Source organism: Balaenoptera borealis (genome assembly GCF_965194805.1).
Source record: "Balaenoptera borealis genome assembly, chromosome: 2".
In the NCBI taxonomy this organism is placed as follows: Eukaryota; Metazoa; Chordata; class Mammalia; order Artiodactyla; family Balaenopteridae; genus Balaenoptera; species Balaenoptera borealis.
In genome coordinates this window covers 4,791,151-4,803,865 of record NC_138867.1, presented here as the reverse complement: position 1 = coordinate 4,803,865, position 12,715 = coordinate 4,791,151, and the positions used below count along the sequence as shown (strand labels likewise).

General features: G+C 41.6%; 1 protein-coding gene and 1 long non-coding RNA gene across 7 annotated transcripts in view; one reads left to right on the top strand and one right to left on the bottom strand.

Annotated features, from left to right (window-relative positions):
• Positions 1 to 12,715, top strand: part of LOC309623421 — a 720,194-nt gene that overhangs the window by 574,100 nt on the left and 133,379 nt on the right. The window lies entirely within an intron of this gene.
• Positions 1 to 12,715, bottom strand: part of ADAMTS16 (ADAM metallopeptidase with thrombospondin type 1 motif 16) — a 160,340-nt gene that overhangs the window by 93,845 nt on the left and 53,780 nt on the right. For 4 of the 6 annotated variants that reach the window (XM_082380311.1, XM_082380313.1, XM_082380312.1 and 1 more), the window contains exons 9-10: positions 6,763 to 6,828; positions 5,515 to 5,652 (exon numbers count right to left, since the gene is read on the bottom strand). In XM_082380311.1, the coding sequence (XP_082236437.1) occupies positions 5,515 to 5,652; positions 6,763 to 6,828 (204 nt within the window). The remainder of the gene's footprint in view (positions 1 to 5,514; positions 5,653 to 6,762; positions 6,829 to 12,715) is intronic. The other 2 variants (XM_082380315.1, XM_082380314.1) reach the window with 1 other exon arrangement.

Below are 12,715 nucleotides of genomic sequence, written 5' to 3'. Positions count from 1 at the left end.
AAAAAGAGGTTATGATGGAGAATTTCACCAGAGAATGAATATATACAAAATATGTATGTGAGGTATTGTGAAAAATTCTAACATTTACATAATTGGAAGCCAAAAAGGAGAAGACAGAATGAAAGGGTCAGAATCAATATTTGTAGATAAAATGTCTGAACATTTTCAAAAACTGATGAAAGACAATAAACCACAGATGCAAGCAGTTCTAAAACCCCAAGCAGGAAAAAGAAAAAGAAAAACACACATGGGTACATGAAAGAAATTCTACAGAAAACCAATATCACAGAAAAATGTCAAAAGTAACCTGAAAACAAGAGACATGTAAACTTTCAAAGGAGCCACAGAGAATCTGTACATGGCCCTGAGGATGAGGTCCCTGCCTGGTCCAGTGCACAGACTAGGGGCCTGGAAGGTCCCGTGCAGGGGGAGACACAGCGACACACACATCAACACTGCGATGTGAAAGTGGGCTCTGGTCAGCATCGCATCTGAAGAGCCATGAGCAGATCCCACCCCTGATCCTTCTGGCTGGGCTCATGCTTGGGCATGTTTGCGCTTGTCCCATCATCCAAAGCAGGTCACACAGCTAAGCCCAGAGTCAGTGAGGAGGGCACAGGGATACAACAGGGTGTGGGTGCATGAAGGAAAAGCATTGCAGCCATTTTACAATCACCCGATATCCACCAGGACAAAATATGTTTCAACTCTGCTGCATGCCCTACACAAAAGTCAGGTGGCCTACATGTGATAAGCAAAACAACAAAGCTTGTGGAAGAATATATTCATGGCTCTGGGGTAAGCAGAGTTTTTTTCCAGTGGTGCACAGAAAGTGCTAATCCTAAAGGAAAAATATGAGTAATTGGACTCCCTTAAAAACATAAAAAATCTCTTCTGTTTATCAAAAGACACCATTAAAAGTGTAAATACTAAGTCATAGAGTGAAAGAAGATATTTGCAATACACATTTCCCGTAATGCACAAAGTGTTCCTACTCAGTATATATAAAGTACTCCCAACAAGAGATAAGAAAAATAAAGGAGTTCAATTTCAAAAACATGCACAAGAGAATTGAACAGACACTTCACTAAAGAGGTTTTTAAAGTAGACTTTAAACATGTGAAAAGGTGTTCAATCTCATTAATTACCACTTTGATCTACCACCACAGACCCACAAGATTGGCTACAATGAAAAAGACCAGCGAGATCAAGCGTTGGCAAGATTGTGGAACAACCTGAATATTCATAAGTGCTTGTGGGATTGTAACTTTGCACAGCCACTTAAGAAAGCTATTTGGCAGTGTCTACTGACACTGTACATATATATTTATGACCCCAAAGTTCCTCTGCTGTGTATACTCAGAGATATATGTGTAAACCAAATGAATATTCACAGTGACATTTCTTATAATAGCCAAATACTAGAAATGCAAATGTCTGTCACTAACAGGATGGATTAATAAGTTGGAGCATATCCACGCAATTAAAAATAAGTAAATGAATGTCATATTTTTATGCAGAAACAAGGATGAATCTCATAATCAAAATATTTAGCTAAAGACCCCAGACACAAAATAGCACATAACTCATGACTCCATTCATAGTAAGTTCAAAACCAGACAAAACTGTCTATGGTGGCGTTCTGTGTCAGAGGAATGGTTGTCTGTGGGGAAGAGGGAGGTGATGATGGGATTGGGGAAGGGGATTCTGGGGGGGAGAGCGGTGTTCCATATATTTTTTTAGGTTCGTTAACACATCCATCACTTCACAAAGTTAGAACTTTTATTTGGTAGTGGGAACTTTTCAGATCTACTCTCTCAGCAAGCTTCAACTATAAAATACAGTATTGTTGACTGCAGTCACTATGTTGCACGTGACAGTCCCAGAACTCATTCACCTAATCATTAGAAGTTTGACCACTTTCACCCATTACCTCTCGCCCACTCACCCGGCCCTTGGAAACTACCAATCTACTCTCTGTTTCTAAGAGTTTGATTTTCTTATTAACATTCCACATATGGGTGAGATCATGCAGTATTTGTCTCTCTCTGACTTATTTCACTTAGCATAATGCCCTCAAAAACCATCCATGTTGTCACAGATGACAGAATTTCCTTCTTTCTCATGGCTGAATGATATTACAGTGTGTGTGTAGATAGGTAGACAAGTAGATAGATAGACAGATATAATTAGATAGAGTGCATATATATATATAAATACCACATATGCATCATATATCTCACATCTTCTTTACTCTTTCATCCACTGAAGGACACTTAGGCTGTTTCCATGACTTGACTACTATAACGTGCTCCACATCATGATCTAGGTAGAAGTTACATTAAAATGTTCACTGTGTGAAAAGTTATTGAGTTATACGCTTATAATTTTGTACTTTTCTATATATGTGTTTAACTACATATATAATGTCAATGAAGAAAATAAGGCAAGGCCAGAGGTTCTGCAACAATATTTCAAAGTCCTCTTCCCACTCTGATTCATGAACCATAAAACGTTAAAGAGCTCGAGAGTTCTTTTACTTGTATCCCCTCTTTTTCCAAGAGAGACAACAGGAGCCCCCAGAAAAGGTTATATTAGTTGCCAAGGTCAAGGCCTTCCCAGGCATAGTGATGAAGACCTGATCGGCACATGAGCTCTGATTCCCTCGCTGATCAACGACACGGCAGTGCCCATTCTCCAGTCTCACAGAAACCGCACTCCGCCATGACTCGCTGGTTTGTTTTTCTTAAGACGAACATTATACAGCAGAGCAAGATGTGAACTGAAATGTATTATTTCTATTATGCCCCAAAACATACTCTTCCAGGCCAAATCAAGTTTTCCCATCAACAGGGTGGTCTGGGGTACGGCAGGGCATCCCTCAAACTCCTGCTTTCCTGTGATGACCTTTCTCGTGTATGGATGCAGATTCATATGACAAGAGGGGAGCTGTGTCTGCTGATCAGAAGTGCATGAGTCAAGTTTTTAAAAAGCAAATTGAAGATGAGTCTGTGTTGTCATTAAGTTTAAAATAACGAGCTACAATTTCCCTAAGTCTTAGGCCTCCGGGATACAGACATGAGTGAATGTGACGAGGTCTGTGTCTGCTCATAGGAAATGACATATGTCTTTATTGGTGAGGTTGAGGAATTTACCGCAAAAACATATCTGTCCTTCTTGACTCTACCGAGTATAGAGAAAAGTTGTGCTGACAAATTCAGGCTAATTGAGTTCCCTCATAATATATATTTTTTCCGTGTACCCAATGCTAGGCTGCTCATAAAGGAAAACAGATTCACTTTTGTAAAGTTGGCCGTTTATCCTTACTCATTGTTGGGATCATGTCCAAATTGCCAACTAATTGGTGGAGAATATAACAGTATTTTGATTACTTGGAAATCAGGAAGTCAGCAAACATGTAAAGGATGGTCTCAGGTTCATTAAGCCAATGAAAAATCAGGATTGATGCACTGTGGACACGTCCAATTCACAACTAGACATCTCAAGTACAATGAATCTTAAGAGTGAATTTGACAATGAAAGGCTGTCTTGGAAAATTTAATCTTTCGAGAAATCAAATTTGGGAGCATGTAAAATCTTGCATTTTTATTATTATGTGGTCCAAAAAAATCAGTAAAGCCCCTGAAAATAAATGTTTGTTACTGCATGGCTACAGAAGGGTTTTACTGATTGCCACAAAAACAAATGAGCATACTTCAGCGTATGTTTAACCATTCCAGCATCACTGGACAAAATGGCTTTGAACTCCAGAATCTTAATAAGTATTCTCAGGATAATATTCTGATTTGAAGATTACAGCCCATATTTAATGTCATCAAAATAATTATTCTCTAAGCCTATAACTATTTCCTTTCTGTGAGTTTTCCTATATTTCTTGGCAGTTTAAAAACTTTTTCTGGACTCTTTCATGATGCTGCTTCTCACTGCATGCCCATACTTTGCATCCCTGGGATTTTCAAGTTGTCAGAGCATATTTCAAAAAATTTAAAATGTTTATATATCTTCATCATAGCCATTAAGATGAAAAGGAAGTAAAATTTTAAGAAAAGAATGTAGAAGTTTATAGAAAGGATTTGGGATATAGAAAACTCAAAAATTTCCTTGTTAATACAAATAAGAGCATTGTGAGCTAAAGTGAATTATCTTCTTTATTAGAGAAAGCAGAGTCCTTCACACACACACACACGCACGCACGCACATTTGAACAGGTGCATGAAAAAGCTAAAAAAAGTGCTAACAATCCCCAACTTGACTCCAAGAGACCACCATACTGGGAACAGCAAATGTTGGAAGGACTGATTGTATCATGTGAACATTGCCTTTTGGGTAATAGAAATTAAAAAAATGATCAAGTGGATATTCCTAGAATATAGGTTTATATTACCAGGGTACAGATATTATCTACAAAATTCTCACTCTTCCTGGGTAGCACAAAATATGGAAAGCAGTCATCATTCCTTTCAGTGGTAAAATATCTCAGCTGAGGTCTCAAAGTAAGGCTGTGAGGAAGGACCACAGCTGCAGGCTGGAGCCCCCAAGGCTGGTAGTCAGGACGCAGCTCAGAAAATGTGTTATGAGGTCTGGAAGTGATGGAAGAGGCAGCAAGAAAGGGAAAGCAGCTGTGCGCTCACTGCCCCAGCTGAACATAGGGAGCCATCCATAGGATAATGAACAGAATGTCGGGAGTAAAACCAACAGAAATAGGCCGGAGACCCTGCGCAAATGATGTTCTAGAAACAAGACGGGTTAATTTGTGCAGCAGAAAAAAAAAGAAAAGGGGCTCTACTGAAAAAATAAGAAAGAAAGAGAGAAAACCAGGGGCATAATCCACTTTACTAGCAGATCTAAAAATGTTTCTTAAAGTCCCTTATTTCTCTAAAATTTTAGAATCTACTGACTATCTCTTTTTCAAGGGGTCAAACTCTACCTCCTTAATGTTCTATACCCTAAATGAATTAGACCTATGATAAAACCTTCCAGAAATAATTCTTAAAATTATAGGATTTTAGACCCAGGTGAAGGTTTATATACTCTTTTTTTTTTTTTTTTGCCTCCTAATGAGAAATGTATTTGGTAAAAAAAATAATAATAATAATTCATGGTATGTCAATTATATCTCAATAAAACTACAAGAAAAGATTTAAACATTAAAAAATTTAAAAATCATGGACTGAAAATGTCTGGTTATAGAAGTAAGAATTAAAAAACAAAACAACTAAATGGTAGTGACAAATACTTTGGTTTGCTAAGTATCTTAAGTGATTCTTTTGACTCTAAAGGTCAAATGATGTCAGATTAAGTTTGCAGAACTTGAGGCTCTAAGAAAGTGTTTAGCAAATTCCTTGGTCAAATGAATGTCTCCAGATGCCTTCAAATGGGGGCCATCTGCAGAAAGGGCACCTGAGTCTGGGGCTTCTTGTACAGGATTAGGCTGACCCAGCAGTGAACATCAAAGGCACAGAGAGATACACAACCAGGTTTAGGGGCTCATACCTTAAAAATTTGTGCAGGTACTGGCGGCTGCAGGGTGACCAGGAGAAGACCCCGTTGCGTCCTGCCAACGTAGGGGACATTATGTTGCCCTCAGACTTTTTGCACACGTTCCCTTCTCCATCATGGACCATGCCGAAGCTACGAGAGAGAGAAAGAAATGGGTCTTTCAAAACAAATAACAGTTTCAACTGTCTAACACACTCTAACAAACACAAGTCAAGTCAACAGTGTGAAGGTCCCCCTTCTCCTGTATGCTAGGCAGGCAGAAGAAAGAGTCCTAACAGCCAAACAGGGGAGAATATCCATGAGGTCACAGACCTTTCCTGGAGAACTACCATTTGTCCAGCTGTTCGAAAGTGCACACCAACATCAAAACAGAGCACATGTCCAGATGTCTGCCAAGGGCAGACATTTTAATTATAAAAAAGCATTTCTAGTGGGATGTAGAGGGCAGTTTATTTGATACTGAAAAAGCTGCTGATGTTCTCACTGCTTTCTTCTCTCTCTACACTCTTTGCTGCTCACCAGCCATGGTCAGAATTTCCAGGTGTTTGTCAGAAACACAAATGCAGGCTCCACAGGTGAGTGGATTACACAATTTAAGAACTACTAAACCACTACCGCCCCTCTTGGTGGTGCTGACATTTTGTCCCTACACCCAGTGCTGATCCAGCTCATGCTAGGTCTTCACTGCCGGAGGCTGTGACAGCAGGCCAGGACTTGACCAGACTCCCTACATCCCTTTGGAGGAAGTGGTGCCGTGGAACCCCAGTGAGTAGCTGTGGTGGCGTTTATCTGCAGGCGTTGTTTGAAGGTACGTCTGTTACTCTTGACTGAAACCAGACCACTTTGGGGCTCCAGCCCTAGCTTAGTATATGGGAACATCTCAGGCTACAGTGGCTATGGGACCTCTTAATAGGGTCCTTTGCAGATGTTCAAATCCCACAATGTCAACAGCAACCCCTTACTGTCACTCGACAAAACTACAGCCTTGCACCTATAAGAATCCCACTGACTGAGTTGCTACCTCTCCCCACCAAGTAGGTCTCTTCTTCTTAACTTCCTAAAGCTAGTCCTGTGGGATAGCCTCATGTTGCCATCTTCACCCACCTCAGAAGAGCACAACTGACTGCCTTGGAAAGAAAGCCTCAGGGATTTGGGAGCTCCGTGACCTTGAAGACTTCCCATTAGGGTAGATACACCCTTGGAGAGTCAAGCCATTTTTGGCCATTAATGTCTGGTACCTACCTGATCACTGTATAGATTCCCAGAGAGCAGTTCTGAATGAGTGGGATACAGAAGGAAGGGGAAAAGCTAGAGGGGAGAAAGCAAAGAAGGATAGGTGGGTTACTGAATCCGTGGGCTTTCTGCCACCAAGAATCCCAGGATGAATGGAGGGAGGGTCACAGGGATAGGAGACACCAACACAGGGGAAGTGGGCTCCAAAAGGGGGCCAGGGAATCTGCACTTGTGTCCGAGGCTGAAGACTTAACTGTTTTTCTTAGAGCTGTTTAATAATATCAGTAAAAATGACAACTCCCATTTGTAAGCAGTATTTTTCAGACAAGACATTAAGCACATTACCTATATTTTCTAACCCGAATCTTACTACAAGCCTACAAGCCTACAGTGACAGCAAGACTCCTCAGTCTTGCCCAGGGTCTCAGAGTCCGGACTGGAACCCGACACTCTGACGTCAGAGCCCAGGCGGGACCCGTGCAATAGTGTAACCAGAGCATGATTGAAGGGTGTGTCCAAGGAAATCTGGCGCACAAACATTGTGGAATTTCTGCAAAATTCCTGCTCAGTACCAAGGGTGATGTAGATGTGGTCATTTGGGACTCCACCCATTCTCTGAAGTTCTATTAAAAGCAATCAATCAAGGTAAGGGTAACCATATGGCAGAAGAAATGTGTCACGGTGATGCAGAGGCTTCATGTGGAGGCTGCTTTGGGGAGAAAGTGATAAAAACCAAATAACAAAGTACCCTCCCCTGGCTGGCCCTTGACCTGAATATAAAGAAGACAAATTAGGGTCCTGCGAGTGCCCTAGATGAACTTGCTACCACTTCTGCCTACATTTCTAAGGAATTCAAAGCCACAACATCCCAGGTCTGGGGACACCTTGGTCTTAACCATTTTCATCTAAGGCATTTTCAGTGATTCTCAGACTTTTTTGAGTCTCAGAATATCTGAGAAATGCACCACACATGTGTCTCCCCAAAGCCCACCCTGTTAGATTTTTGATTTAGTAAGTTGGGGGTTAGGCTCTGGCATTTGGGTGAATCCTAACACAATAACTTGATTCTGATGCCCACCCAAACTTCAGCACTACTATGTCTCGAGTTGCTTTTCCAAGCAGTACAAAGCCCATATTCTGCACTGCTGTGGGTGTTAGCACAGGGGCATGAAAATACCACACAACAATTACAGCTGATATTAACATTAATAAAGTCATGGAAGAATGAATAGGGCACATTTTGAAGATAAGGTTGGTATTTGGCAACTAAGAAATAAAATTACTATTCAAGTTATACATACCAGACATTTTTTTTTGCTTCCGTGACTCATAGTACTTTATTCAAGGTGGTTATCACCCTATATGTTAAAACAATGCACTTTTTTCTCTTTCTTATCTACAGGGGCTCTTCTTAACCGTGCTCAGAGCCTGAGTGCAAGTGGACTCACTAGTCCGTGACAAGTGCTCCACCGATGTTTGTTGAATGAATAAAGAACAACCTTCCAGCTACAACACCAACTCAAATACCCAAATGTAAACATAATTTCAGATTAACTTGGACTTGAGAGTTATATTCAATGTCAGATGCTCTTAATGTCTTCTATAGAATTTTCTTGAGTTATTCAATTACATCAGCAAGTATTTCTTTATTACTAATGATAAGCATCACCCAGAATGATGAACAGCCAAGCTTTTTTAGAGGTTGTACCAATATTTTAGGCTGATCAGACAGCAGTGGGTCAAGGAAAGGAGAACCCCTTCAAAGCAACGATGGGTCAAAGCCATCTGGATGGTAAATCACACCCTGGAGGTGATGACAGCACCACAGGTAGGATCTACTTGTCCAGAGTCTGATGCAGGCTTTTCAAGAAGCAAACCCATCCTCCCCGAGAGACGGGAAGTGGACACGGGGACAGCAGTCATATGGGACTCTCAGGGCCAGGGCAGGTCAGATAACCTGGGGGAACACAGGCTGTGGAGGCGGGGGAACCTCCGTCAGGGTGTTGCTCCTGTCGTTCACAAGTGGGTTGATTTGGAGCAAACTTCTCAAGTCCCTGAGCCTCAGTTTCCTCACCTATAAAATGGGATAATAAAACCTTCCTCTTAAACTGTTCAGAATACCTGGCACCATGCATGTCAAAAAGGAAAATTCAAAATGTCTCCTTCCCAGATTCAAATGTGGTCTTGATCAAATCTCTCAACACCTAGATGTCAGATATCACTTGCATACATATTTTGTGCGTGTGTGTGTGTGTGTATGTGTGTGTGTGTGTGTGTGTGTGTGTGTGTGTAGGGGGGTGAGGAGGCAGTTCAGCCAAGGGTCAATGGGTTTCAAATACTTGTTGGACACAGAGACAAACAAAAATCTTAGGAGGAATGACAATAAATAAAATTGGTAAGAAATGCTGCTCCGAGCTGCTGGGCCTCCCTAGGGGGCCGTCTGACAATCACCAGACCAGGTGATCTTTAAGCAGCCACTTGCTTTGATATTCCGCAAACCTTAAAATCACCCAGCGCCTCCCTGACCCAGCTGTAGGGGCTCAGGGTGATGACAGAGCACAGTCATAAATCAGTGAGGTGCACACATCGCCATCAAATGCTTGAAAGGGAGTCTAACATCACCAGCCAAGGATGGTTGAGCCGAATGGTATCAGCACCAACTCTGTTTCTTTCCAGAAGATTTCCCTGATTTTCCTTGCATCTCTTGAAATGCCTACAGCCCTCACTGCTTGACCCCTTGCATGCCATGCCTATCTTATCTTTCTTTAGGCTTTGGAGGGCATGGATCCCTAGTCATTTTATAGAATCCTACACAGTGCTTTGCTGGCAGAATGCAAATTGTGCCTGGTGAATGGGTCAGTAAGTAGTGGAAAAGACAGGGGACAGAACGATGGATCATGAATACTCCTGAGCACAGTAAGTATGTTTAATATTGTCTTGATGGTCTGAAACGATCATGCAAATTAAGTATTTAAGCTGACTTTATATACAAGGAATGTTCAGCTCAAACAATGCAACTTAAATTGCACCTGCACGCACCTGCTGAGGTCTCACAGGCTCTACGGGTTTTGCACATGGAAACCCACGTAAGAGGAGATCAGGAGATGCAGCCTGGTCACTGTCAGGCTGCCAGAGAACCACAGGGTATCTGGAATACGAGTCCCAGGGCCCTACCCATCCAATGGCATGACTTCCTTTGGCAAATGAGAATTTTTCAAATGGATTCATGCCCAGATGACATACTCTTCAAAATGTGTAGTTGAGCCCTCAGTGTGTCTGTGCCAATTCTTCAACACCTGCATCTAGGAAACCACACATCCTGTGACAAGTGATTTAATACAAGCAGGAAACTGGCCCTGCACCAGTCCTGGCTCAGTCCCACACACTAAGGGAAAGCACACATCCTTGCTTTCAGCTCCAGTCCCTCGTTTCCCCTTCCCAACACAGATCCAAACACTGGTTCTTAGCAATTCCTATTTTTAGGTCAGATTCCCCAGTAGAAACCACAAGATGTCTTAGGATAAAAAGAACTGAACCTCGCAGAAGAAACTAGCTGGGCACGAACTGAATCTTTCTTTGAGTTAAAGGTTAGGAAACCTATGGCTGAAAGGCACAGAGAAGCACTCTTCCACCTTAATAATGTCATCTGAATGTAAACCAAACCGAAGAAGTAAAATTCATCTGTGAAACAGGATGTTTTACAACTTAATAAATGTAAAATTATTTTTTAATTCTTAAGGTACAGAACTCAGAAATTGACTCTGCTTAGAGCTCATTGCCAAGGATAAGAGGAAGGCATGCTGTTTGATCCGTGCATTAAACCTGTGATTCCTTCTCCAAGTAATAATAGTTATTAAATGAATAAACTGAATAAATGTGTTTGTTTTCAATTCACCTGAAATGCACGGAGCTGAGTTGCTGAATCTTCCCTGCTGCGGCCCCTCTCATTTGATGCAGTTGCCACAGCTAACCACGTGTTAGAAATACGCCCCCTTCAGCTCACCTCTGACCCCTTGCAGCTCCTCCACGCCTCTTGTGCTGAATGTTCAGCCCAGCCTACTTGCCCAGCTAGTGAAGGGAAGATAAGAGATCATCCACAGGGGTTTCCAGGCTTAGAGTTACATGTGAAACTACTCCACAAAGAGCAGGTATTAGCGTTATTATTATTACTATTATTACTATTACGATCACTTATTTTGGCAATTAGCACGTGCTTTTTATGTGCACACCTCCCATATGTATTTCCTATTTCCTCAATATGATCAGAAGCTATTTCACAGGTGACATCAAATGCTCAGAGCTCCCAGTCTTTCTGACTCTTGCACAATATTCTCTAAGCAGCAGGTATTAGCATTATTACTATTATGATCACTTATTTTGGCAATTAGCACGTGCTTTTTACGTGCACACCTCCCACATGTATTTCCTATTTCCTCAATATGATCAGAAGCTATTTCACTGGTGACATCAAACGCTCAGAGCTCCCAGTCCTTCTGACTCTTGCACAATATTCTCTAAGCAACAGGTACTGGAGAAGGAGCTGATCATTTTCTGGAGGTCAGTTCTATTAGGCATGGGACTTGCCTGCATCCAAATCTAGAGCTCCTTTCCTTCCTCCCATCTGTATTCTCACTTGCAAGTAAAAACACTTTCCCCTTGTTTGGAAGAAATTATTTTTCCATCTACACCCAGCCCTCGTGATGAAAGGAAATATTAATAGTTGACTTCTAAGAAAAAAATAAAAGCAAACACGAATACTTGTTGACTGGAGGGCCGGGAGCCTCGTCTTGGATGCACCAGGGGCCTGAATCTCAACTGCTTGTGTAATGCTGATTTGTTCAGCCCTCGATGACTTAAATATTTCTTACTTTGATTGTTTAATTAAATTCAGGTATGCTTCAGAGAACAGCAAGAGCCCCATGTCGTTAAAATAATGAGTTTTTTTGAAGTTTTAACTCTAGCAGCCTATTTACAATTATGACTTAACTGAAAGCTTTGTAAAGTGTAGGTGCAATTTTCTAGGCACTGAAAAAGTCAATCATTACCTGTAATGATGAAGGGATCAGTAATAAGATATAAGCTTCACTTTCAGGTCATCAGTTCACACAGAGCCAAAGTCTGCAGGGCCTCTGTGAGAGCCCATTAAGGGCAGGCACACATGTGTACACACACACACACACAAACACAGATGCTTTGAACAGGTCGGGATGACATGAGTGGCCTCAGTCCAGTTTCTAACAGGGGATGGAGAAATCAACTTTGCAAAGACCAAATCACAAACGTTGCCTTCTGCAAGTTTTGTAATTTGCAAATAAAATGAGGATGAAAGTGAGAATAGAAAAGCTGTAATTCCTGGCTGTGCATTTTCTAGGAGAAGCTTCAAGTACAATTTCAGTCCAGCAGGAAAACACTTGTGTTACCATTGCTGATGCTCATATAAATCAGGGCAATTGCAGGAAATCAGCAAGGGGACCCCACTGAGAAAAACTTTTCTTTTAAATCGATGGCGCGTCAAAGTGAGGCAGCCTATAGATTATTAGACAAAGAAATCTTATTTAAGAATAATAGCTACTATAAGCAACGGACAGAAGTGTTTCATTCTACAGGAATAAAGGTAAGCTTCTCACTTAAAAAGATACTCCTAATGACATGCCACCCATTGCTGATAGCTGCTTGTCCTGCATCAGTGTCTATCCATCTGTGCCAAAGCCCCGGGTTCCCCACTCCCCCTGATGCTGCCCCATTTCACAACTGACAATGGTGGGAACGTGGGGATGTGGGAAGCAAACCAGCTCCCACCAGGCTGCATCTCTTGTCCTCCCTGTACGCCCCAAACTCTGCACATCAGTCAAAACCCATCTTTACAAATTATGAAAGTGATATAAGAATGCAAACTTGAGGATAGTAATTTACCAATGCGCGGGCTTGTTACCATCTTCAGTCACGTGGAATCCTCCCGTAG